This window comes from Pogoniulus pusillus, chromosome 7, assembly GCF_015220805.1.
Source record: "Pogoniulus pusillus isolate bPogPus1 chromosome 7, bPogPus1.pri, whole genome shotgun sequence".
In the NCBI taxonomy this organism is placed as follows: domain Eukaryota; kingdom Metazoa; phylum Chordata; class Aves; order Piciformes; family Lybiidae; genus Pogoniulus; species Pogoniulus pusillus.
The window spans coordinates 11483046-11509471 of record NC_087270.1 but is presented as its reverse complement, the minus strand read 5'-3'; the positions used below and the strand labels follow the sequence as shown (position 1 = coordinate 11509471).

General features: G+C 41.3%; 1 protein-coding gene across 29 annotated transcripts in view; it reads left to right on the top strand.

Moving 5' to 3' along the window:
- DLGAP2 (DLG associated protein 2) overlaps nucleotides 1–26426 on the top strand; it is a 465415-nt gene that overhangs the window by 291548 nt on the left and 147441 nt on the right. For 12 of the 29 annotated variants that reach the window (XR_010302764.1, XR_010302763.1, XR_010302762.1 and 9 more), the window contains one exon: nucleotides 8355–8387. The exons of 10 other annotated variants lie outside the window; for them this stretch is intronic. Coding sequence is in view for 7 of the 19 variants with exons in the window: in XM_064145870.1 (XP_064001940.1) it covers nucleotides 8355–8387 (33 nt within the window). In the remaining 12 variants the exon portion in view is untranslated. Of the gene's footprint in view, nucleotides 1–6890; nucleotides 6923–8354; nucleotides 8388–11546; nucleotides 11667–11805; nucleotides 12216–26426 lie in introns of those variants that run through there. 7 more of the 29 variants (XR_010302767.1, XR_010302769.1, XR_010302770.1 and 4 more) reach the window with 3 other exon arrangements.

Here is a 26426-nt window from a genome sequence, read left to right as displayed (position 1 = left end):
TTACATTATTTTGCAGTTTCAGGGGAAAAAAAAGATTTGGGGCTTTTTTTGGTGTTTGTGGGATTTTGCCTATTTTTTTTTTTTAGTATAGTAGTATGAAAACTCTATTTGAGACTTCTCATGTGCTCAGTGCCCACCTCCAGAATTTCATCAGAAGATTTCATTAACGTTTTGACATTATATCAGTAGTTTAGTTTTCATTTGGCATGTTTTTTTTTTCATCTATATTATGTTTTTTTTGGTCTGGAAAAGTTGGTAGCTTGCTATTTCTGAGACTCATGGTATGGCTGTATTGTGATGAGTATTGTGTCGTTGCTTCTCCTGAGTCACCACGATGCGGCTGCTTCACCTAAATGCTCAATACACTTAAAGTTTACTTTTTCATATGGGAAAAGAGCTGGCTGGATGCACAGAGCAGGTCCAACTAGACTTTCAGAAGTCTACCAGCTATTTGATGTCAGATGTTGAAACTCTTCAAAGGTTAACTAAGTATAAATAGCCCATGGCTGTCTGTGTGAGCTATCTGCTTAATTTGGGAACCGAGTGGTTTCTGTGTGGTCCTTTTCAGACCGTTAGGAGTGAGCAGTACTTGCCTTCTGAGCTAGCAGGATACAGAACAGCTCTGACCCACACTTAAGGTGCCAGAGTAGCACTGGACTAACCATAGCTCCACAGAGGGCAGGGCCAGAATAAATTTACAAGTGTCTTCAAAATGGAATGCATACTTTCTGTGACGTTTCAGATGGGAGGTGTTGATTGTTCAGTAATTAGCCGCACATGATTGTAAACGTGTTTCTGAGCTTCAAAATGCTTTCAGACATAGGAAGAATTTAAAGTACATTAGGAAAGTATTTCTTCCACCTTTTTCATGGCTGAAGCAGCCACACGGGTGGAAGTCACTGGAGAAGGTATGAATAATGTTTCTGCTGATATTTCTGTGTGAATTTGATTTATATATGTACACAGGAAACTTGAGTGGGATTTAGGAGCTGCAGCACTCTCAGACACAGAGTGACTGTAGATACAGTGTGCCTTTCCCAGTGCACTGGGATTATTACACAGGGTGGGAGTCCTCTGGGAAATCCTGACTCAATAAGAGGCAGCAAGGCTGTAGTGAAGTGCAGGGGAGCCCAAATTACACACACCTACCACTGATGGTAGGTGTCCTCTGTCACTGCTATCAAAGTGCTAGTGAATGCCACCTAAATAAAGTCTCAGCACTTGAGTAGAGTGGCTGCTGCTGCTGTCAGCACAGCATCCATCACTGCAGGAAGCTGGGGTTGGAACTGCAGCTGTAACGTACTTCAGCTTTCCTGAGGAGGAGCTACCTTGGAAAACTTTCATGTTTTGATCTAGAGATGGCTGTGGGCAGCAGTAGGTTCCACAACATATTTCAAGATGTTGTTTAAAAACCCTGTACTGGGTTTGGATAAGTAGTCCTGAGGCTGTGATTATACTGGGAATCATGAAGCAGGCAGCTTGCCTGAGATCAGTAGAAGGAGCAAAAGGATTAATGATGGCTGTCAAAATGTAAGGAAAGTGATTTGGATGTTTCTTTTTTTAATTGGTGGTGGTTTTCCTTTAGTGTTTTCTTTTTTTAAGTGCAACACAGTAAAGACATGAGAAAAGCATAAGCTGTGGAGGAGGAGAAGCAGACTATGATCCACTTAAGCTGATAAGGATCAGTAGGTCCTGTTTTTTTCTACTCTGAAGTTGTTATCCACTATGGACTTACTAGAGGAGATCAGTCAAGTCAGACCTGGAGGATGTTTGCTCTGTCCAATAGACTAAGTACTTTTTATATATTTTTCAATTAAAAAAAAATTGAATGTAATATAAACTGTTATGCTGGAGAGAGAGTGGTGATAATTTAACCCAGGAGTCCAAATAAATACAATTTTAGGAGCGGAGAAATTAAATTATTTAAAGGAAATTAAGGCCACATTTAATTAACACTTATCCAAGAGAAGGTGACACCAACAAGTTACCAGTATCTTAAGAGAACTTGTTTTAGTAACTCTAAAAGTGTATTTTCTTTCTTTATCATGTTGGTTTGTGTGGCATCTTGTAAGGCTAGTGTGCATTTGGTAGCATTAGGAGCTCTCGTGATGATCACAACTGCTCTGTAAAAACATACTTGCATCTGGAAAAACTGGATTTTGTGTCTCCTGCTAGCTGCTACCTCTGAAACATATCACTTAGCAAAGGAGAGGCTGCACTGCAGAACAGTGTCATCTGTATGCGCTTGAGTGAGTGATTTCTTTAGATACCTAGGCGGATGGATGGAGGAAGTTCTGAGCATACACGAGGCTGCAGAGAGAAGCATGCATCAGTCTCACAGGCTCTGATAAACTCCTGAGACTGGAAGGCTTTGCAATAACTGATCAACGTAGCACACCAAGAGTTGGTTGCAATTGGACACTTGCCTACAGTGTCATCAACAGCTGGTTGTGTAAATGGGGTCGCATTCAAGAGGATGCTGGTGCTGTGCACAGCTGGGCTGCAGGATTAATTACATACACTCTTGATGAAATGAAGGACTGTTTGAGGGACATTCTGGACACATACCTGCAAACTCGTGTGATGTTACAAGCCCACACTTCTGTGCACACAGCTGAGATTGGCCTCCCAGATGGGAGCTAGAGGGAAACTGGGTGAGTGTGTGATTGCAAGAGTGAGCTGTGAGAGCGAAGATATGTATGAATGGTTACCAGCCATCAGTAATAACAGATGGGTTCTGTGGGTAAAAGCAGCTTTATTAGTAAAACTTCTATTATTTTGGTGGTCTATCTCTCTCAATGCAATCCCTTCATCAGGAAAAATGCGTGTCTTTCTCCCGGGCTATCGACACTGCGGCCGTAGACAGCCTGGGGTTGTATCAAGAGTTGGCATTATCTCACAGAATCACAGCATGCTTAAGATTGAAAGGGACCTCCTGAGATTATGTGATCCAACCTCCCTGCTCAATCAGAGATGCCCAGAGCAGTTTGCTCCAGGGCTATGTCTGAATGACTTTTGAATATCTATAAGGAAGGAGACTCCATAACTTTCCTGGGCAACCTGTGCCAGTGCCCAGTCAATCTTAGGTTGAAAAAAGACCTGTTTCAGTGTTGATAAACTCTTCAGTGTTTGTGCTCACTGTCCAAATTCATGCTATAATAACATTAAATCAGAAGGCATCATATAAGGCTGCAAGCATCATTCTCTGATTTTAAGAGAGGAGAAAATGTTGAGTGAGACAGTTTTTGTTGTTTCACTAGAGTCGGACAGGACACAGTTCAGTTTTGCTAGGACTCACTTTGGCCATTTCAGATATCTGAAGCTATCAGATTTACCAACCACAAACTAATATTCCATGCCTAAATAATTGATTGATTTATTTATTTATTCTTACACTATTCTTGTGGGTGTCTCAAATCTTCATATATGTAGATTATTTTCCTTAGAGATGTTCTCATGATGAGATTTGTCCACAAGTACCTACGATGTGGTTTATGGAAGTAGCTGTCTAAGCTCCCACTGTAGTTATGGTGGTCCTTGTCAGTGAAAAGAGTTGTTCCAACTAATCATCTGATCAAATTATTTTCTATTTTTATTTTTATTTTGTAATTAATTGACTCTATTTCAACTGCTGCTTCATGGGAGCTAGGGGAAGCTCAAACAGCTTGCTCAGATGAAGACACCTGCAATAATGATATTGCAAAAAACAAAGCTGGCAAAATGAAACACTGTAGATGTGATCTACCTGTTCTCAGTGTGATGCAGTTTTTTTATCAATAGATTGTTAGTATCGAGATGAATCAGAGAAATAACCAGGTATTGTAGTGGCATACTGTTAATTTTTCATAGCTAACTGTTCACCTCTCTTTTTTTTTTTAATTACCCATCAAAGTAAAACGACATTCCAACAACCAGTGAAAGTGAGCAGTGGGTTTGCAAGGTGGTGATTGTACTGTTACATTCCTGAGTGCAACCTTTGTGCTCACTGTCTTTTTCTTCTCATCAGAGAAATTCTCACAGAAAAGATTTATATTCCCATTAAAACAATTGCTTGTTAACAGGAGCACCAAATGGATGCAGTAACATATCAATGAAGAGAAGAAAGAGCCTGAAAACAGTTTTATTGCGGTAGGTTATGAGCACTGATCAGTAATGCAGGCCCATGTCTGGGCACCAGGACTGTGTAAGAGTTGCTTCTGCTGCAAAAACAGTGAATAATGCTCATAATTTCTGAACTGTAAGGAACTTTCCCCCACTGGAGGCTAATGCAAAGAATTGCTCACCTACTTCTGTTTTGGCCTGTGGCTTTAGGCTTGGGTAGAACCAAAATAAAACTCAAATCTGAGTGCAGCCAAACACAGAGTCCAAATCCAGTCCTAGGAGTTATACGGCACTGGTTTTCACTGAGCTGATGGGGAGGGCTGCAGTGCTAACTTCTGATTAATGCAAGCCATCTCACATCTTCAGCCACTGCAGCTATAGGTTACCTTTTTCGTTGCTTATTTGTGAGCAGCCTTTTTATTTCTTTTCCTTCCTGCTCTTGGTTTTACGAGGGGTTGGACCTCACTCCTCTCTTCTTGTTTAAAGAAGACACAGGCTTTGCAGAATTGATAGTTCAGGTGTTGTGCACATCCACAGTGGCTCCTGAGTTCTCCTGCCCAGTTATGGGCTTGTAGGTAAATAAGATTTAGTCTAACATGGAAGTTTAGCAAAGCAGAAACACTAATTTCCTGATGGCAATATCTATTAGACACTTAGAAGCAGGAAGAAATCCTGTATTTTCAAAAGATCATGATTTAGCATTCATTTAGCTTCTCCTAACCTTTCAGAGCAGGTATCAACTCCCAGAGATGGTTTGGTATTTCATCATCTTGCTGACAATGCCATAGAGAGAATTTAACATTAAATTACTTAAATGTGCTCTGCACCTTAAATATTTTTTGCCACACACTGTAAAAATGCATCCCTTGGTACTCTGCCAGCACATGTCAGATACACTGCGCTCTGAGATTTTGCTGTAAGTGCAGCACGAGGAGTACCATCTGAGTGGGCATCAAAGGCTGCGTGCTTGGTTGTGCCTTGAAAAAGAGGAACTGGGTCTTGGAGGCAAGACATAAACAGGACTCCATCTTTGCTAATCAGTGCTTAGGAAGAACAATTAGCTTATTGGCAGGGAAAGCTTGTGCCATCTCTGCGTTGAGCACAAATAATGAACTTGGCATACCAAAGATTCTGCCTGCGAAGAAGTACAGGCACTTTCCCTTTGTAAGAGTCGTGCTATGTAATGCAACTGGAAGTCAGCTTTACCATCAGCTCACTGTTTTTTTCTGTTTAAATCAATCACTTGTAGTATGGATCAGATGTGGAATGCATCAATGTAATACATTAGCTATCATGTCCACAGTAGCAGTTAGCATTTTGACTCCAAAAAGAGGTGGAATTGTGTTTCACATTTATGTATGCCTCTTTCACCTCTATTCCTGCTCTTTGCTTATGTATGAAAATCGAAGTGATGGTGCCAAGGCAGGGCAATTCATTAAATAAGTGGAAAGCAAGACAATTGGATTCCATCTGACCGGGTTTACTTAATCAGTCCAAGAAACTGAGAAGTCTCCAGAACAGTAACAGGAACTGTTGGGTTTAATCCTGCCCTTGGAGACATAGACGAGTAGAAGAACTCTTATGGCAGAGGCACAATGCTCCAGTTGTTTTAGTCACAGCAAAGGTTTTGTGCAGCAGTTGCATGTATTGAAGTCTAGCAGGGAAATGCTGCACACTGGATTTATCTTTACATGGGAAATTGTACATCACCTGCCTGTGAGGTGTCAGCTCATATCTTTCTCTGTGAGATGTAACAGTGGAATTGAGGCATGTGGATCATGATTTGTGGGTTCAATATGCTATAAATAGTTCTGATTTCAGCTGGCAAAGTAGCTGTGATTTTATTTAACGCTTCACGCAGGACACGTGCTTGGGAGACAGGCTCTTTTGTTTTCAGTTAGTGTGGGCTGACTAGCAAGAAAATAAACACATCCAGAATTTACATCGTTAGCCTAACAGGCAGTATTACAAAGTAGTACTGGGACAAGTGCCTAATTAATTTGCAGTCATTTATCTGCATTAGTTTCAGGGTAGCATTTTTACATGCTGCAAGTCACAGTATGTACATGCACTTTTTGGTTTAGGTTGCTTGGGTTTTTGGTTTTGTGGGGTTTCGTTTACTTGTTTTTCCTTTTAAATCCTGATGCTTCATTGTCATAGGAACAAGACTTTGATTCTGTTCTTTTTTTTTATTTTATGAGTTTGCATCAGGATACTTTAATCAACAAAATGACATGGAACAGATGTTTTCAGACACATTATCGCTGCAGCAGGATGTGCAGCCACAGTGTGTGCACATTGGCAGAAGTTTAGGCAATTCAAGTATTACACATTTTTGGGGGTGATCCAGACTTACATGGTGGCTGCATCCAGTCTCTGTGCTTTCAGAGAGCAGCCACTGCATAGCTGGGTAATCTATTTACCCATAAACTGGTTTTGGTAGGGTGTCTACAGATTTCTAGGAGACAGCTATGTTCTTTTGTCTCTCAGGCTCTGGAAGGAAAAATGCTTGGATTAGTTTTTCCTCCTGATGTATTTTGTGGTAAAGTTTGGAATGATAAAGCCTGAGACCCCACATATGGGAAGTGTTAAGCAATGCATTGTGTTTGCTATCTTGGCTTTTGGAGAGCAGTTCTCGCTAGCATATTCATATTCATCACGTGTGGGGTGGTTGTTCTCTGATGTTTGCTCACAACGCTAAGCAAATTCTCACTCTTCAGGAAATGTATGTCATTTAAAAAGTTATAAGATATCAAAGCCAAGCACACTTTCCTCCTGTCTTCCAGTAGGAGAAACTGTACAGCCATCCAGAAGTTTGTTGGTAAATATTTTCCCAATAATTTTTATAGTCAGTTACTGTATTCAAGAGGTTCAGGATTTCTGTAGCCTAAACTATTAACCTAGGCTCTTGTATCTGTTGAGTGGTGCAAGCAGGAAACAACATATTTTTTTCATGTTCCCTTTTCCAAGATGAAGCAGTTTTAATATGTTTTCTAGTAAAGTATCTAGATTGCTCAACTACCTTTTTCCAGGCACTGCTAATAAATGCATTCAATTCCTATAAAGGCCGAGTGAGCTCATGTGTACACGCGTTAGAGTAAATTGGTCTGCCACAATCTGCCTATTGTACTTTTCCCAGGGAGCACAGCTACTCGATCCTTCTGCCATCTCACTTGAGAGATGAGGGAAGGAGGAGAGTCTAAAGTCACACATGCTGCCTTGGTGAGCTAATTCAAAGCTGATGAGCTGCTCATAGCAATCAGTCTTACTTTCCAGGTGTACTCACATCGCTGGTTTGTTTGACAGAACATAACGGGGGGGGGGTGTCCATGCACATCTCAGAATTAGCCTTACACCTTGGTAATGTCACAGCAGTCCTGGCAGACAATGTGACCATACTACCAGTGCTAAGTAGTCTTTTCTATGATTTAGTTCCAGCTATAAATTTACAAGTGAATCTCTGAGTATAATTCCTCAAAGTGACTGCATATCTCTCTGTTAAGAACATGGAATCTTCAAAGGTGGAGCAAAGTGCATAAAAGATAAGATTCTGAATTCTGGTCCCAGTGCAGGCTGGTAAGGGCTCATTCTGGTGCCCCTGGCGTGCCTCCCTGCTCTCTGTTCAAGTGGGAGCTGGCCGGTGAAGACCATAATTTACAGTGCCAGCAGGAATACTTCCAACTTTCTTTTCTTTTGTAAAACAGCTCATATTTGGGAAAAAAAAAAGTATAAAAGAATGAACACCAGGATAGGCAAAATTAGGTCAGTTATTTCTTACTGTTAAGAAAGAAAATCTGCCTTTTAAAATTATGTAACCTAAGAAGCGTTCTGCCGATTTCTAATTACTGTTGTTAAGCATAACCTCAGTACAAACATACAAACACCTGTGCTCAAGATCTAAACTTCTGAGAGCAGAGTATCATTATCACATATTGGAACATTCCTACTCATTTGTGGCATGTCTGTCTTAAATAGTAAATTAGCCTCTCACAGTGGTCGAGACTCCCAGGTTTAGATCCTATTTTACATCTTTACAGAACTATAGAGCAGGGAAACTCCATAATATAATTGCTAAGTGTTTTATATTTGCATCCCATATACATGTATATGATTCAAATGTTATGTTGGTCATAATGTGATATTTGGTGTTGCATTTGGTTTTGGTGGTGGTGGTTTGTTTGATTTTTTAATTGGGGGTTTTGTTAATATTACATTAGTGTTAAAGATTATTTTTTTCACTGTTTCAATTTCAGATTTGGATTCTCTAACAGGGCATGCATTTCCAGGTAAAGTGGACAGTTAGATTAGATTCTGTTACTTGTTTGTTTTATATTGAGTTTATTGTTTATTGCATTTTCATTTTTGGGGGGGGAGGAAGGATAAAATTCTGTGGGTGTGTTTCTGACAGTATTTTGTTACATGTCAAAATTGTACTGCTAGAGTAATATTTGTACTTCAGACAAATGAATGAGCTTTTACATGCACTAGTTTAAGGAACAGGATTGAAAATCTTTATAAACACTAGCCATAGTGTCTTTAAACCAGCCAAATTTACAGTGTGGTTCTCTAAAGAAGGAAAACAGCACCTGTTAGTATTTAGGGAAAGTGAAGACTGGACAGTAAAAGACCGAGTTTCTGGTTCTTACTAGGAATGTGTAGGAAAGAGGTTTTGAGCAATAAGAACATCATTTCCAACACAACAATGTTAACTCTGTGGATCCTGCTGTACCCATGCTCCCTCTTTCTGTGCTGCATGAACATTGGAAATAGGTCAGCCAAACAGTTTAGAATCTTACAACTATAATTGCTTAACAATTCAAACATTTTGAGTTGGGAATCTTTTAGCACAAGTGCAAGAGCAGAGAATTTGATGCTTGTGTGAACTTCTGTGTTACGTAAAATTTTTGGCACAGGAGGAATATGCGTAAGCGCTCTGTAAGATAAAGGAAATCTCTCCGCTTCCAATGTACTTCCTGCAGTCACAGTTCTCTGGGATATTCCTTCAACTACACAGGTTGTGAAAACCAAGGCATAACTTTCGTGTCCCAAAGAGATTTAGTCAATTCTGTGGTAATATTTAGCATTAGAAGAGTATCAGTCTTTAGTATGTAATTGGTTTCTAATATATATACAAAAAATATTGGGGCCCTCTAGTTTTTGTTTGAAACCTATGGGACAGTATATTCATGTGGCATTTTTGAAGTGTTCCTGCATTATGGGCATTAGGAATGCCATAGGGATCTCAGCAGAACAAATGATCCAAAGAAGATTAGGAGTTCATTATCATGAAATCTGTGTGCAGTGCGGTGATGAAGGTCCAGGAGCGGTCTCAGAGCTGTTTGAACTTCAACACAACAGCAATCCACTGATACATTTTTGAGATGTCTGAAGGCTCTAAGTGCAGACTTTGCCATTTTCATCCGAGATGAGGAGACTGTTCTGAGTATTCTGGTTTGACCTGAGTAAGGATACTCACAGAAGAACGTGCTCTTTAATCAGACACCGCCTTGTGAATGCAGTCTTCCTAGCTCCTGTGAAATATGTGCATGTATCACCACGACAGACGTTGAGACAAGCTGTAGTAGTGTTTGGGTTTGTTTTTCTCTTCTTTGACAAAATGGAGTCTGCTTCTGCTGTAGCTTGGCTATTGTGTGCTGCTAGGTAGTGCTACCGTGGCGTGCCCTGTTCTTTGAAACATGGCAGTTTTAACCTAATGCTAATGACCTATACTGACGACAGATTCATCTGTATGCTTCAGAATTATGGCAAAGAGAAATCATCCTTACTCTGTATAGAAAGTATCCTGAATTTCAGGACAGGTCAGTTATATCCTCTACGTTCCAGGTATAGCTGTGCCAGTTCCATCAAATGGCCCATTATTTAGCACAGACAGAAATGGCTTTGACTCTCCCTGCTAAAGGCATGTGGGAGGATAGTACAGGGAACTGAGAGAGAAGAATAAAAGCTTATAAACGTGAATTTGGCATAAACCAGTCTTCATTTGGCTACTCGCAGTATGGACATGCTGCTGTGCAGCCCACAGAAGTCACCAGAGGAACCGTTTCTCATGTTCTGCTTTATTTGACAGAGTTGAGGCATACTCTGCTCATACACAACTAAGAGCAAAATCATAGAACGGTTTAGGTTGGAAGGGACCTCGAAGACCATCCAGTTCCAAGCCCCTGCCATAGGCAGGGACACCTCCCACTAGAACAGGTCACTTAAGGCCTCATCCAACCTGGCCTTGAACACCTCCAGGGAGGGAGCAGCCACAACCTCCCTGGGCAACCTGTGCCAGAGTCTCACCACCCTCACTGTAAAGAACTTCTTCCCAACATCTACTCTGAATCTCCCCTCTGCCAGTTTAAACCCATTACCCTTCATCCTGTCATTACAAGCCCTTGTAAATAGTCCCTCCCCAGCCCTCCTGTAGCCCCCGTCAGATACTGGAAGGCCACTCCAAGGTCTCCTCAAAGCCTTCTTTTCTCCAGGCTGCAGAGCCCCCGCTCTTGTAGCCTGCCTGCGTAGGAGAGATGTATCTTCAGCTTTCTTTGCATTTAACAATTAAGTCATGACAGCCTTCTTCTAAAATAATGCAGATTTTTGTAGCTACAGGTGTAGCTAAATTAAAACACCAAAAAGGATGTTTGTTTTTCCAGTCATACTGGCCAACACAGAACACTAAATCCATTCTGATACCTAACATAGTAGTCAGACTAAAGCACCTGGATTTTCAGGACAAAAAAAGACCAAGGTGTTATTTATGCTTCTTCAATAGCAATTAGTTAATTAGATGAACTATATCCAGATTAATTTAATGTATTAACAGATGATTTGTGTCTCACACTTAATGAACACAGAACAAGCTCAGCTGAGATTTCGGTTTATCTCTGCTTGGGAAAAGCACTCTTTGAACTAATCCAACAAGACTCATTAACAAGATCTCTAAGGATCTGGTGATCCAATAGTTTTTCATTTGACCCTTGTCCACTACCCTGCAGTATTGGAGCATGAAACAGCTCCTTCTAAAAGTCACTTACCTGTGTTAGTGTGGTGCTGAGTGGATGATAATGCCAGGCCCTTATCTAGGCAGATTGATCAAACCTGGTTCTGCACTGACCTAATTACACACCTGGGGGCAGAGGTTGTTAGCATCCAGATGGCTCCAAATTCATGTGAGGTGGCATGAGGATATGACTGCTTGGTGGATTTCAGGCTGAGAAGTATATTCCTTGTTACCACTGGCCACTGCATTGGCTTCCCCCCGTGTTTTCTGTAGATGTGGGCAGTGTCTGCAGCTTCAGAGACAGATCAGAATATAAGCCACACCAAAGCATCTGTCTGGTTTGTATGTAAAAGAAAATGAGAAATTCTTTATAACCCTTGCAGTTGATCAGCCGAAACCCTAAAGTAGAGATTTGATTATAGTCATTGTCTTAATGCAGAGCTGCAAGTGGTATGGGCATGTTGAGAACTTCCAGAAGCTGGATTAAAGCATCTCTTTTACAATGATATCTAATCTCATCCTAAAGCTCCAAGCAATGGCGAGTCCACCAGCTCCCCTGGTAAGCCATTCCAATATTTAATTACCCTTAGTGCTAGGAAATTGCAATGTTGTGGAAAGGTTGATTTTGTCTAATTTCAGCTGCCAGTCTTCCTTTTGCTGTGCCTTTGTCAGTAAGACCAAAAGTCTCCCTTTTTCAGATCCTGTTTTCCAAACAAGTGTCAATGAAGAGCTGATTATTTGCTGTGGCCTGTTAAAAAGCCCGTGACACAGAAGCTTGTGCACCTTTTCTGGCTGTGCCACCTGGTCTAATGAAGTCATTGCCTTGATCTGCATACCCAGCATCTTCCATATCTTTAGACTATCCCAATTTTAACACCCCCGTGACTACTAAAAGTTTGGATGTAGAAGTCAAGGCAGCTTTCAACTTGTGGTGAATTGGATTTGTTTTACACTTTAAGGCTTACACTGTAAGACTGGTTTTCTGACAGCTCTCCTAGGAAGTCTTCCCATCTCTTTCAAAACCTGTGACAACTACAGAGGATTTATTAATGTAGAAACTTTGTAAATGCTGTATGGAGAAGCAAAGTAAATTCTTATTTGTATGTAACTCCTCTTGCCTCACCCTCCCATTTAGTTACAGTTCAGAATTGCTAGCTCAGGTTGCAGTGGTTGTCTGTGTCAAGTAATCCAAGTGGTGATTCCAAAATGTAGCTGACAGAGTAGAGATGAATGGGTTTTCCCTAGTTTGATGTGGCTGGTGTGAGAGTGGAGGTGGAAAAGAATGCTTAAGGCAGCACATTGACTCTAGCTTCTTCCAGCTCATAGCTGGGTGGGCATGTTGTTTGGGGGGATTGTTATTCCAAAGAGGAAGGAAAATTAGCCAGTGAGCGTCTCTAGGGCAAAAGATGAGAAGAAGAACAGAGGTTTCAAAGCATGTAAGGGTATGGTATCTTCTCCTAACTTTCAGGAGTTTTCTAAGCAGAAAACATTGTGCTGGCAGTCCCTGTAATCAATGTTGTTTTCTCAGTGCTCTTAACCGAGCTGCTCTCATTTATTCAGATAATCACATTCCTTCAGAATCCCACCTGTGCCTTCATGGCAGAACCTTGAGAGATCTGCTTCCCAGAATTCTATTTTTCTATCTGGCAGATTAGTGTGCCCCAAAACTGGCCAGATTATAATGAATTTAAACCCTTCCTTGGGCCTTTGTCTGACAGAACAGAATCTCCCACGAGGTAGGTCTAAGTCTTTTATTCCCAGATGTTCCAGATCTCCTCTTTGTTTGCTTTAAAATTTTGGTTTCAGAAGCTTGTTGAAATCCATTATTTGTTTGCTTTTTGACATGTTTTCCTCAGTAGTAAGGAAAAGGAGGAGTCTCAGACTCTGATTCTTACTCAAAGGATAAGTTACGTATTTTATATTACGATGTTTGGATAAATGCACAACACTATAGTGAATATAAAGGCCAAACTGAGGGGTCTCTGACTCCAGAGAACTGTCTTAGGAGTGGGCTTTTCACTCAAGTTAATGTCTGTAGCAGCATAGCCCTTGCATTGCTTGCGTTTTTGTGTTTCAGTTCTGTTACTCTTGCATACTCTGTGAACTCGTGCCCTTGTAATTGCAAAGGCACCAGGATACTTATGGCTACACTGCATTATGCCCCATTAAATCACCTTCCTCAAGCCACATCCCTGTACCTGATATATTAACTCACTTAAAATCACAGAATCATAGTTAGAGACCCAAAACTGAACACAGTATTTGTGGTGCAGCCTCGCAAGAACATAGTCACTTCCCTACTCCTCATGGTCACACTATTCCTTATAGGAGCCAGGATGCTGTTGGCCTTCATAGCCACCTGAGCATATTGCTGGCTCAGATGTCTGTCAACCAAAAGCCCTAGGTTCTTTTCCTCCAGGAAGCTACCCTAATCCTGTAACATTCCATGGGGCTGGTGTGACCCAGAAGACTCGGCACTCTGTTTTGTTAAGTCTCATACAAGTAACCTCAGCCCAGCAATCCAGCCTGTCCAGTCTCTTTGCAGAGTCTCCCTACCCTCAAGTAGATCAGCACTGAATTTAGTGTCATCTGCAGACTTACTGTGGGTGCACTCAATTTCCTCATCCAGATCATTAAGATATTGCATAGACCTTGCCCAATTACTGAGCCTGGGGAGCACCACCAGTGACTCACCATCAACTGGATCTGACTTCATTTCCTACCACTCTCTGAGCCTGGTGAGTCATCCAGTTCTTAATCCAGAAATTATTAACCCAGTGAGTTTTTAGCCCAGAAGATTAAGAATGCACCATTAACACATAAGGGCTCCATGGAGAGGGTAGTTGATAACAGTTGTCTGGCTTGCTGTCCAAAGAATTTCCTGTGAATTCCTGTTCTGGATCACTTATGTATCAATTAGGTGCTGTCTGAATTAGGAATCTGCAGTAGGTAATCCAAATGCACCTTCTGCCTCCCTACTGAAGTTTCTTTTAATTGGGCTTTAGCATGGAGGGTTTTGTCCTTTCCTTACTAGCACCCTAAAGCATTTAAACACTTCAGTAAGATCCACAGATTTTCTTGTTCGTTGTGTTAAGGATGACGAACAGAGTTTTGTTGCAACTCATCTAAATAGGCTTGAGGTTTTACAGCCAAAGATGTGGCTAGTTAACCTCTTCTAACAGCTCTTCATTGTGAGTGATGGAATGCTAGATGTAAATTTCAATTTTTTGTTTTGTTTTAGAAAGTCACTTATTAGTCTAAGAAAAAGACTGTTGCCTTTGGCATTGTTGGTAGGCTTAAGGAAGAACTAAATGGAATGAGCATTTTCAAGTCTTTGTATAAGATCTTGAGCTATTTGGCAAGAATTAGGCACACGTGTCCCTGTGGGAAGTTTTTACAGACAGGGGGCCTGAGATACTAATAAATGTGAACAGCAAATATCTGTTCTAATCTCTGGGTGTATCTGAGCAAGGTAGTTGGTTGGTGACCTTATAATGAGTATCATTTCACAGGTTAGGTAAGAGCCTGCCGAACTTGCCTATTCACAAATCTTATAGTTCTAAAAACTAATTGGACACTTCATTTGTTACACTGTACTGAGGCTTTGTGGCCGAAATGAAAGTCTCAGAACGTGTCTGTTCAGCTGTGTTATTTGCAGTTACTGTAGCCCTCAGTCGGCAACGCAGAAAGCCTCCTCTTGGTCCTTTTCTCTGCCTTTGTCCAAAGCGTGTGTAAGGTTGGGTGGAACATTAATGAAGAATGTATGGTCTAGAACAAAGAATGCTGAGTGGAATTTACTCCAAGTAACAATAAAATATCAAAGTTTAATCTCATTTGATTAGAGTTGATATACCTTTAAAAAGAGATATTTGGAAACATAGTTATTTCCTAGGTGCTTTTGGCTGGCACCCTCTTGATTTTATCTAGGGAAATGCCTGCCTAGTGAACTGAAGTCTGGCTTAAGTATTTTCCCCCCTAACCTTTCTACTGCACTTTAGTGCTATTATTTTTTATTTACACCAAGTTCAAAAGGGGCAAGATATTTCAGCTTAGGCTGAATACAGACTTGATTTAGAAAAGCAAGTCAAACCCAAACCACAGCAAAGTGTTAAAAGAAAGCCATCAGACCACAGGGTGTGTAGACTCTGATGAGCAGTAAACAAAACAAAAAAGGTCACTCACGTCTGAGCTCCCTTTGTGCTTGCTGTTCTGCGATATTCAATGGACAGAATCACAAAGAGGAAATCAGCCTTCTTTCTTTTACACTTCGTCTGATACAGGTCTTACCTGGCTGTGCATGACTTTTTTAGCTCTGTTAACTTCTTACCGTTCTGTGTTTGCCCCTTGACTTTTTGTCTCAAGTGAAAACGGTGAGGAGAAAGAAAGCTTCTGCGTACGCTACACTTCTGTTGCCTTCAGAGTCTTGATTAGGATTTAACTGAGTCTTGATTAGGATTTAACTGTGCATGGTCCCACTGTTCAAAATATCAGGCTGAGGGATGAACCTGCAGGCAGAAAAGTAAGCACTGTGTACCAGAGTGAAAGGTCTGCTAGGTGAACTGTGTCTGGAGGGGGGGGAGATTTAAAAACAAAACCAAATGGATTAAAATTTGGTTTGTGAATTGTTTTATTTCCGAGTCCTTTCAGGCTCCTGGTCCAAAACAGCTCTTAAGTTTCCCCTCTAGATTACTCTGGAGCTTTCTTCCAATGGATGATTGAGCAGTGAGGACAGTAGGACATAAGGCAAAGCTTTCTCACGGTCAGCATGCAGCCAGCATGTGCGCTGAGGTACGCGTAGCGTGGTGGTGTATCCCTGCTCCTGAACACAGGCTTAGTCATGACTGACAGTGATAGGAAAACAGACTCAAATTGCTAATTGTGCAGGAACTTGGCAGTTGCATGAACTTCATTCCGTTAATTAAATATTTATTTCTGTATCCTCAATGTCACCTGTTTATTTTTCCACTTAAAAAGGAAAGAGAGACAAACTATTCTGGAAAATGGGGTGATTTCAGAATTAGAAGGGGCTATAGACCCCTTCTTTGATATCACGAGTATATATGGTGCTGGATAGGATGATAGGATTAGTTGGTCTCATTCCTTTTGGGTTCTGTGATTTGTAGTTGTTTAATAAGAACTGCATAAATAAGTGTTAGTACAGAGGTGCATGTACTACTAGTAATTTCTTAGCCATTTGTGTAAAATGAGTTATACAAAGTCTCAAGGAATTCTATACAATTCTTGATCATATTTAAGATGAAGCCAAGGATTATTTTTTCAGTTGTGCTTTTCTCTTTTTTTTTTTTTTTTTTTTTTGATGTTTCATTAATTATTGTTTTTAAGTGCTCTGGAATACTTCATGCTAAGGGTACAGGATGAATCAGAGTAATTATATACCTCATTCATTACAACCAAATAGAATTAAAGGGAAATAAAATTAAGATTTAAAAAAAAAAAAGAGGAAACTGCTTTGGACTCAATTAAGTACTGCAGGGCTCCATGGTGTATCTGATTTGCTAATACAGGAATGCATGGTTTGGTTCTTCTTTAATTAAGTATTCCTTTTCAGAAAAAAAGGAAACATAATTGTTTGGGAGCTGCAAGGGCAACAGTAATTATGACATTTGGTTTGTCACATTGTCCCGAACAGTCTGTTAGGGCAGCAGTTTTTCTGACCTGTCATTCAGCTCTTCTCGCTTTATGTTTAGTCTGTGATGCTGTTGGAAATCCTTTCAAACCTGTTGTGCTACAAAACATCTTAAATAGCCTCAGCACTTCATAACGTTAAGAGAAATGGGTCAGATGAAGACTCTGAACTGTTAGTCTCCTACAAGAAATTTATTCAGATGCTTTAAATCAATTCTGTGGTCCACAAAAAAAATCACATATAGAAAAATATTAAGTGGGAATTGTAGCCACAGGCAGGTCCTTAAGCAGGATAACGTAGATTTTGAATTGAAAAAGGGACAACTTGGTTGGCTGAAGGCATACATTTGGCATCTATCTGCCACAGTGAGCAGCTTGTATAGATTCTGGCACATCTGTGAAGTATTGTGTATAGATATTGTAATTACTGTTAAAAACCCTCTTGTTCTAATTTTGCACCAGATCCTAGGTTTCTTTGGAAAGTAGCCAGCTGTTTTCTTTCCAATGCTGTCAGGAGGAAAAGAATTGTCTTCAGGTTGAGGCAGAATTGTGAAACTGGCAAATTAACGCTTGACTTCTTGCAAACTTTGCCTCCTCGCTTGAAACCTGTCTCCTTTAGTTTCCTCATTTTCATAACATGGATTAAATGCAGCCTTTAACATAGCTCAACAACGAAAATATTTTTAAATTGTTGTTTAAGTAGCTGCTTAAAATAGACAAGTATGAAACACTGCCTCGAGAAGTTTCTGTTGCCTGTGATTGCACACTGCTCAGTGCTGCTCCTTAGGTACGTGTTTAGGCCAGCTCATAGAAGCTGAGGGTTAAACTTGGAATCTTTTACAACATAAGGAGTTCGTATTGGTACACCTATGTTTCTGTGATCTATAGATCTGTCTTCCAAGGCACAATATGAATCCTGATCATTGTGATCCTCAATAGCCAATTATGTAACCAAGCATCATTTCTTTATGAATTTTAGTTGTGTATGCAAGGAAGACTCTAAAAGAATAGCTCTGCAGTGTAGTTCTCAATTAGTTTTAGAAGTTACTTTCTCAAGTGTTATTGTCCCTACACCAGTATTACCTTAGAATATTGTTTAAATTTATATTTATATTCAGACATTAATTTTTTTGCTTCTGGTGAAATGCACAGTCTCATGTCAGAGTTACAAAAGCTATTCCCAGGAGAAGGAGATGTTCAGATAAGTCCTCACAAGCCAACAAAACCTGCTTAGAAGTTGAATGTATTGTGTAGATTGTAAGTCAGGTATTCCATTGCTGTTAGAAATTATTCAATAAGAATAGGTCATACTGCTATATAAACTTATTCTTCAAAAAATATTAAATGACACCCATGAAAGTTGCAATCTCCTGTGCAGTCTTTACGGTTTCAAAATAAACTTGATTACTGAATTTAGTATTTTTTTATGTAGAGTTGCAGAACTGTTTCCTGATGCGGTTCTCAGCATAGGAGATGATCATAAGGATCAGACATGCTAGCAGCTAGTGTTTTCCACATCTTTGACTAAATATGGTTGTGAATCCTGTGAGCAGGAATTTTGGATGTGGTAGTGCGAGACTTCTCTGTTAATCTCAAACACTTATCTGTATGTATTTGATTTTAATGAAAGAGCAGATGCTGTTGGTTAATATAGAGATGACTTTTTATAGTCCTTATGGTTAACACTCAGTCAGGTTTTGCAGAAACAGGATACTGAGTATTTCTGGTTTAGTGAGCACACTCAAGCTGCCTCTTAGGTCAAGAACTGGAAATTGCTGTGAGAGGAGATTGCAGAATGTGGCCAGCAGGACAATAAAGGCTAATGCACTATTACAGTAGTGTAACTCAAGGCTCATTTATTGTGTAAGTTGAACTGCAGGATGGAAATACTGTCGTAATAATTACAGTGGTGGGTGTAACGCTTCAGGCTTTTTGTATCAAGCTGAACACTTCAGCCTTCATCAAAGGGAGATGCTAGGTTATGGCTGGACTCAAGGATCTTAAGGTCTTTTCCCACCAGGTTATTCTATGATTCTACATACTGAGCTGGTGTGAATGAAATAAAGAGTCAGGTCTGTATACTAGTTTGGATGGATGTAGGAAGTAGGGGATTATTCCTCTGTGTCACAGCATCATTGTCTGGAAAAAGACACATGTGGCATTGTGCCTGTGAAATGGCAGCTAGCTTACTTGTTACATGGGGGCTTTTTAGGTGAAGTTCATGAGTGGCACATACTGCGTCTCACACACTGATCCTGAACTGCTGCTGTCAAGTTTTCATGTTACCTATCCACAGGACAGGTGGTTGTGCTCCAGTACCATGTTCACTTTTCCACCTACCTATGCCAGTTTCTGTCTTGGATGGCACTGTTCAAATCACCAAAATGAGAATATACTTTCACAGTCATGTCAATTATCTGCATCCTAGGTATCATGTACCATTAAATCTCAGCTGTGAAGTTAACAGGAAGATCTGTGAAGAGCTGAGTGCCTTAGGGCCCCTGTCAAGGGCTTAGCACAAAACTGAAAAACTAGAGCCACCACTTCATAAAGAGTCTACCAAACGCAGTGGCAAATACAGCTTGCTTTCAAAAACCTCCCTTACCCATGGGCAGGCAGTGATTCTCTTACTGACAGCAGTTGGATCTCTCATCCAGAAGGAGTTCTTCCAACCTCACTGAGAAGACAGTGTGACATGTTATTCTTTGCAAGGCGAGGATCGCAGGTTGGCAATCCCAAAGTTCCAGTAGGTGTGAGTTGGTGATGCTTTCCTGATCCTTCCATCTGAATCCTAGCTACTCACGTGTGACATTCCAGTGAGAATATTAGCCCTGATGTCTCTTCAAGTACTTAGTTAAAACCCTTTTCACAGACATTTTTTAACACTGAAAACTGTGGAGCCAGTTGTTTTAAAAAACAATTTCAGTGATTCAGATTGATAAGGAGGTTCACAGAACCACTGGGGAAGCAGAGGACTTAAAGCTATGGGAGTGTCAGCAGTGTGTTAAATTAGTAACTGTGTGTAGGCACAATATGAGATTTAACAGGTGCCCCAGATACGTTGTGCTGACTCTCCACATTGAAGTGAATCTTATTCTGGTTAACTGGCAGGAGGAAGGAGAGAAAGAGCAAATCTACCTGCAAGGAAGCTGCTTCTGGACATTCCAGAAAGGATGAGTGTAACATAGAGGCAGGCCAGCTTCAGGTATCTTCCACTGAATCTACTGCTCTGTTAGGAGAGCTAAATTAGCACATGGCAGAGAATCCCATTAAAGAGATGAAAAGAGAAAGAATCATTTTATTAGCCTGGGTCTGCTTCCCCAACATTTCCAATGCTTTCCTCATTTAGTCTTTGAAGAAATACTTTTGTATCTTGTAAACTGCAATGACAATGGAGTCCCTAGAATGGAAAGCAGCTGTGTTAACTAAATTCTGTTGCTTGTTGCTATAGGAACTGGTAGCTCACAAATTTTTATGTAAGCACTTGAGCTACAGTTCTTATGACATCTTCTAATAGAGCAATGTTTATACCTCGTCCACCATCAGGTTTTTGCTTTGTTTTAATTACAGTACTGGACAGTAATCTCTAGAAGCAAATGCTGAAATAATATACCATTCCATAAAATAACTCTAACGATCATTAACTGATGAATTTTTGACTTGCAATATAATCAGGAAGATAGCAGCCTTTAAATTTGGTTTATATCCCCACTGCCAATGATCTAAATGTGTATAGTTAGAGGAAAATGCAAACCAGTCTAAATAAGCATTGTTTGTTCTTAATTTTGCAATTAAGGCTCTATCTGCCTCCTTTTGGCATCTCCTCTACATAAATATGTATATATATTTTTATTTACATTTTTGTTCTAAGTTGAAAATGTAGCCAAAAATAGTATTGAAATAGGGTTTGGAAGCACAGCCCAAGCCTTCATGAGTTTCATTCAAAACCTGATTTCCTGTTCCATTCTGTGAAACATTCTCTCTGCATCCAGCCACACGTTTGTTTGCACCTTGCAGAGATTCTCCTGCATTCTCATAACACATTTTCTGAACCATGCAAGATGCACCCTCTGCAACTGTTAATTTCTTACTTGGGAAAGAAGTGCTATATCTGTCTCAAAACCACAAACTGGAGTTTGAAACTCAGGATATTATTTTGTTAAGTTCTGTAATTGCTAAATAAACAGATGATGGTCTATCTGCAAGAGACCAGAATCAAGCTAAGCAAGAGAGATTCTCCCTGGTATGCTGCATTTACGTTAAGCATGTGATCCATGTAAAAGAGATAAACATTGTTAGAAGAAAGCAGTTCTTTATGAATATGGAGATGCACTCTCTAACCTATTTCTGATATATAAGCATGCACTTTCTCTTTAAAAAGGACACTGGTTTCAGTCATAACATGGAATAGCTTCCTTAGAGTGGTTGTCTTCTTTAAACTCTTTAGCTTCCACTTGCTTTGACAATTTATCTTCTAAATTCATTCGTGTTGTTTTCATCTCTAATGCGCTAAAGAAGTGCATTCCTTGGGCAAGCAAGGCATCCTGTGACACAAGACTTGCATAGTGTGCCATCAAGCATTTTGTGAGTCATTGCTCTGATCTTTGTTACTGTACCAGCAGGAGACTGTACCAGCAGGAGAGAGACATACTTATAAAAACTGGCTTTACACTCTTCTCTTTGATCAAGCCTTCCTTTCCTTCTTGTAGGTGTAATTGTCTAACTAGGTCATCAGTTTTGTGCTCATCTGATCTGAATCACATATGTACCAATTCAGTGAACCACACTGGTAAGTGCCTCTGACCGCATCTACCATAGTAAACTGAAGTGGACTGGGGTGTGAGTCCCGTCAGTGGTAAGTGGGCATAGTTGAGTGCCTGCACAGTTTTTGTGCAGGTACCTGGATGTGTTTCAAAACCTAAGGCTGGCCATGCATCTTTCCCAAGAGATAGTTTTGATGCAGGCATCTTCTTCTGGAAGTGACAGAGAGGGTGAAGAGGTTTCAGCAGAACAAGTGAGAGCTGTGTAATCTCAGCCTGCCTCAAAGCTAGTGTGACAGCCCAGAGCCATTTTATTTACACATACATTGTGGTTTAACCCCAGCAGACATCTCAGCCCCACACAGCTGCTTGCTTACTTCCCTCTTGGAGTGAAAGTGAGAAAACTCATGGACTGAGATGGATAATTTAGTAGGTAAAGCAAATGCTGTGCACACATAAGAAGCAAAACAAGGAATTCATTCACCACTCCCCCTTGGCAGGCAGGTATTCAGCTTCAGCTATCTTCAGGATGGCTGGGCTTCATCAGATGTAGCCGTTGCTTGAGAATGCTTTCTTCTTCTCTTAGCTTTATATGGTGAGCATGAAGTCATGGGATGTGGGATATCACTTTTGCCAGTTGAGGTCAGCTGTCCCAGCTGTGTCCCCTCCCATCTTCCTTTACACCCCTATCCTACTCACACATGATGTGATATGAGAAAGAGCTTGACTCTGCATAAGAACTGTTCAGCCATAACAAAAACATCTATGTATTCATAGGCTCCAAGAATGTTTTGGGTTAAAAGATCATCTAGTCCAACTCCCCAGCAGTGAGTAGGGACGTCTTTGACAAGATAGGTTGCTCAGAGCACAATCCAACCTGACCTTGAATATTTCTGGGGTGAGGCTTCTGCCACCTCTCTAGACAACCTGGTCCGGTGTTTCACCATTCTCATTGTAAAACATTTCTTTCTTAGATGTAGTCCATCACCCCTTGTTCTATTGCAATAGACCCTGCTAAAAAGACTGGCCACATCTTACTTATAGCCATCCCTCACTTTAAGTACTGAAAGACATCAGCAAGGTTTCCCCGGAGCCTTCTTTTCTTCAGGTTGAACAACCCCAATTCTCTCAGCCTGTGTTTACAGAAGCATTCCAGTCCTCTGATAATTTTTGCAGCTTCCTCTGTGCATTGTTGGTCCATGTTCAGCTTTTCATCCACCATTACCACCAAGTCCTCCTCCATAGGACTGCTCCTAGCCCCTTCACCAAGTTAGGAGCAGGTATGGAGCTGTTAAAGGGTAGACAAGAGCCCTGCAGAGGGACCTTGACAGGCTGGCTGGGTGAGCAGAGGCCAATGGGATGGGATTTAACAAGGCCAAGTGCAGGATTCTACACTTTGGCCACAACAACCCCAAGGAGCACTGCAGGCTGGGGGCAGAGTGGCTGAGAGCAGCCAGGAAGAAAGTGACCTGGGGGTACTGGTTGACAGGCAACTGAACATGAGTCATCAGTGTGCCCAGATGGGCAGGAGAGCCAATGGCATCCCCATCTGTATCAGGAGCAGTGTGGCCAGTAGGACAAGGGAGGTTATTCTTCACCTGTACTTAGCACTGTTCAGGCCACACCTTGAGTGCTGTGTCCAGTTCTGGGCTCCTCAATTCAAGAGAGATGAGATACTGAAACATATCCAGAGAAGGGCAACAAAGCTGGTGAGAGGCCTGGAACACAAACCCTATGAGGAGAGGCTGAGGGAGCTGGTGTTGATCAAGCCTGGAGAAGAGGAGGCTTAGGGCAGAGCTCATTGCTCTCCACAACTACCTGAAGGGAGGCTGTAGCCAGGTGGGGTTGGGCTCTGCTGCCAGGCACCCAACAACAGAATAAGGGAACACAGCCTCAAGCTGTGCCAGCGGAGGTCTAGGCTGGATGTTAGGAGGAAACTGTTGCCAGAGAGAGTGATTGACACTGGAATGGGCTGCCCAGGAAGGTGGTGGAGTTGCCGTCCCTGGAGGTGTTGAAGCAAAGCCTGGATGAGGCACTTAGTGCCATGGTCTAAGTTGACTGGCTAGGGCTGGGTGCTAGGTTGGAGTGGATGAGCTTGGAGGTCTCTTCCAACCTGGTTGATTCTATGATTCATTCCCCAGCCTGTGTTGATGTTGGAGACTGCCCCAATCCAAGCGCAGGAACTTGCACTTGCTTGTGTTGAACCTCATGGTTTTCACAGAGTCACACTTGTGAGGTGTGTACGAGTCTGGGTCACATCCCATCTCTCAACCACGTTAGTTGCTCTTGCTGAGTGTGCACTGTGTCATCACTGAAGGTAGCGAACCGCGCTGCCGCGTGACCCTCCCAAGCAGAGTTGAAGCTGACAGATCCAGAGTTCCCTGGCTGCTCTTTGCTGCACTCTCTCAACAGAGCATATTGTTAATCCTCTGGTTGTATTAGCAGCAGCATTTTCCACACAAATGCGAAACACAGAGCCGCCCTAGCTACTAAGCTGTCTCCCAGCCAAAGTCAACACGACATCTAAACAGAGTCCACAGGGAGAATGCTGAGCAGTAGTATGGCCCTGAGAGATTTTCAAGTAGAGAGGGATGTTCTCGGTAACAGGATGAAATAGTCTCTCGTTCTAGCACTAGCTTCCCACTTCTCTCTGTTAGAGCCTGCACAAAACCGTGTGGCAGTTCTGCTGCTGCCAGACGTTATTGTAATACCTTTGAAGTGAATTGAGTGAGGACACTTTGCAGCTGACACATTGATACACTGCTTGCTTTTTTTCTCTGACACCCACCAGGAGGATACCCTTATTTATCCTCAATCTCTAATCCATACCAAGCTTTCTGGAGATGTATTCATGATCTAACTCAGAATACACTGATGTGTTGAAAGAAAAGCTTTAAAGCCCTTCCTGTGTGGACTCATAAACAACTTTCCTTGTGTGAGCTGTTTCCTTTTCATTAAACAAATTTTCTCACCAAGAGCTTTTTTGCAGCTGCTTCTATTTTCCAGTCATTTCTGCAGTCTCTCTGCTCTGCCTGAACTCTCTTTTTTTTGTTATCCGCTGGTATCACTTGAGATGAGGAATAGATTTCATTCTTTACAACACATTTAGTTATTATTCCAATTAAGAGCGCAGTAGGGCTCCCAGATCAGGTCCTGATTGATGCACTCACTTCTGCCAGGGTGGGTTGTGTTTGTGTTTATTGGCTGTCACACATTTTAGTGGTATTAGTGAACAATTTCAGAAGAGGCATTGTGCTGTTCACTCCTCATAAGCTCTGAAAAGTTACGTAGTGTGCTCTTATTTTACTGCATGGGATCATAGCTTGTCTTTGTTTTCCTGACTTCTCTATTTTTGCACACAGTCTTTAAAGCACTGCATACAGTTTGCATGACCTCTTGCAAACCTCTCCAACACGGCGTGTTACACAATAGGAAGTATGTCTCGAATAAGAATTATGGAGATGATGCTGTCAGTGTTCAAAGACTTTTCTGTTGCTGAAGGCATCTTTTTTATTTATTGCAATGAAAGTACATTTTGTAAGCAGGAGCTTTCTCAAGTGGATACAAAAATCTTAGTCAGTTTGCACACTGTACCAAATTATTTTTTCTTGACTTAGAGATGTGCTGAAGGACTCGAGGAATGCTTTTTGCAGTTACATGGGTGAAGTCAAATCTGTTGTCCCATTAGTGCTGGATATGCAAAGACTGCTAGGGAAGGTTTTGGATATGTTAGAATAAAATGCAAGCGTAAGGTATTTGTGGTTTGAAACTGTTTTCGTGGCAGCCTGTGTGTTCTTATACCCTGATAGTAAGTATAAAATCCAAAGGAATTACATTACTGGTTTCCCTGCGTTTTCATAAGCAGACTTTGGCATGAAACTGAGTATAGGTAAGGGACCTCAGAGGGCCTGCCTTGGAGCAAGTAGGTCAGTTCTGAAAGCTGATTGTCATGTTAGCCAGTGAAGAAGTACAGTCTGTGGATGCTGGAAGCTCTTACTTCTGAGTTTGCAAATCTGAAGGTGAGCTTTGCCATAATCAGTGTGTGTCAGGAATGGGAGGGCAGTGGCTTTCCCACCTTTGGTGTTCTGGCCTCTAGGCTTTGAGTTATTCAGCTATATGGGAGGCTTAGCCCATGCTGAGCAACTACCACTCCAGATGGTCTGTGGGCCAAGTCTCAGGGGTGTGCAGTGGCATGTGTCAGAAAGCAAATCAAAGTTGGGGTCCATGGATTCATTAGGCTTTGCTGTGTAGTGAGGCTTCCCTGATTGAGCTACAGTCCCTGCGTGTATGAGTCAAATCCAGGAAGGGTTCAGGCTAAGAAGCAGTCAGCACAGGTACTAAAAAACTATTATTGTTAGTTACTACAGTCTAGAATTACTTTTCATATTTGTTTTGTTTACAGATTCACTTCTTTTTTCCTAGGAGATAATTTTAAGTTGTGCTAAATGATCTTGGACAGCTACTCAGCTTGGTCTGTTGGGTCAAAATGAGCTGGGCTCCAGCTGCTGAGGCTCAGGTATAGGAATTAAAAAGGACTGGGGAAGGCAGGGGCTATGGCTGTTTCTTGCCAGTATGCCACAGACCACTGTGGGTGACTGTGTTGTCAGCTCTCAATTACGAGGCTCTCAGCGCTGGCTTTGGAAGAGGAGACAGTAGGGAAGACCTCTGCTTCCAAGTAGCAGCTAGTACTTCTCATGCTATCCAGACTGTTCAGGAGGTGATTTTTCTGTATTGAAGATACAGAACAAGAAGTTTTGAAAAATTCATTTAATCTTTGGCTTTGTTTCTAGGGAAGAAATAAACGAAGAAGTTCATCTGGAGTTTAGTGAGATTTGCCTGGGTTGATTTTTTAAAAGGAATTTGACTGTAGAGACTTTGATGTGGTTTAGCTGTACCTTAAGTATCTGATTCTA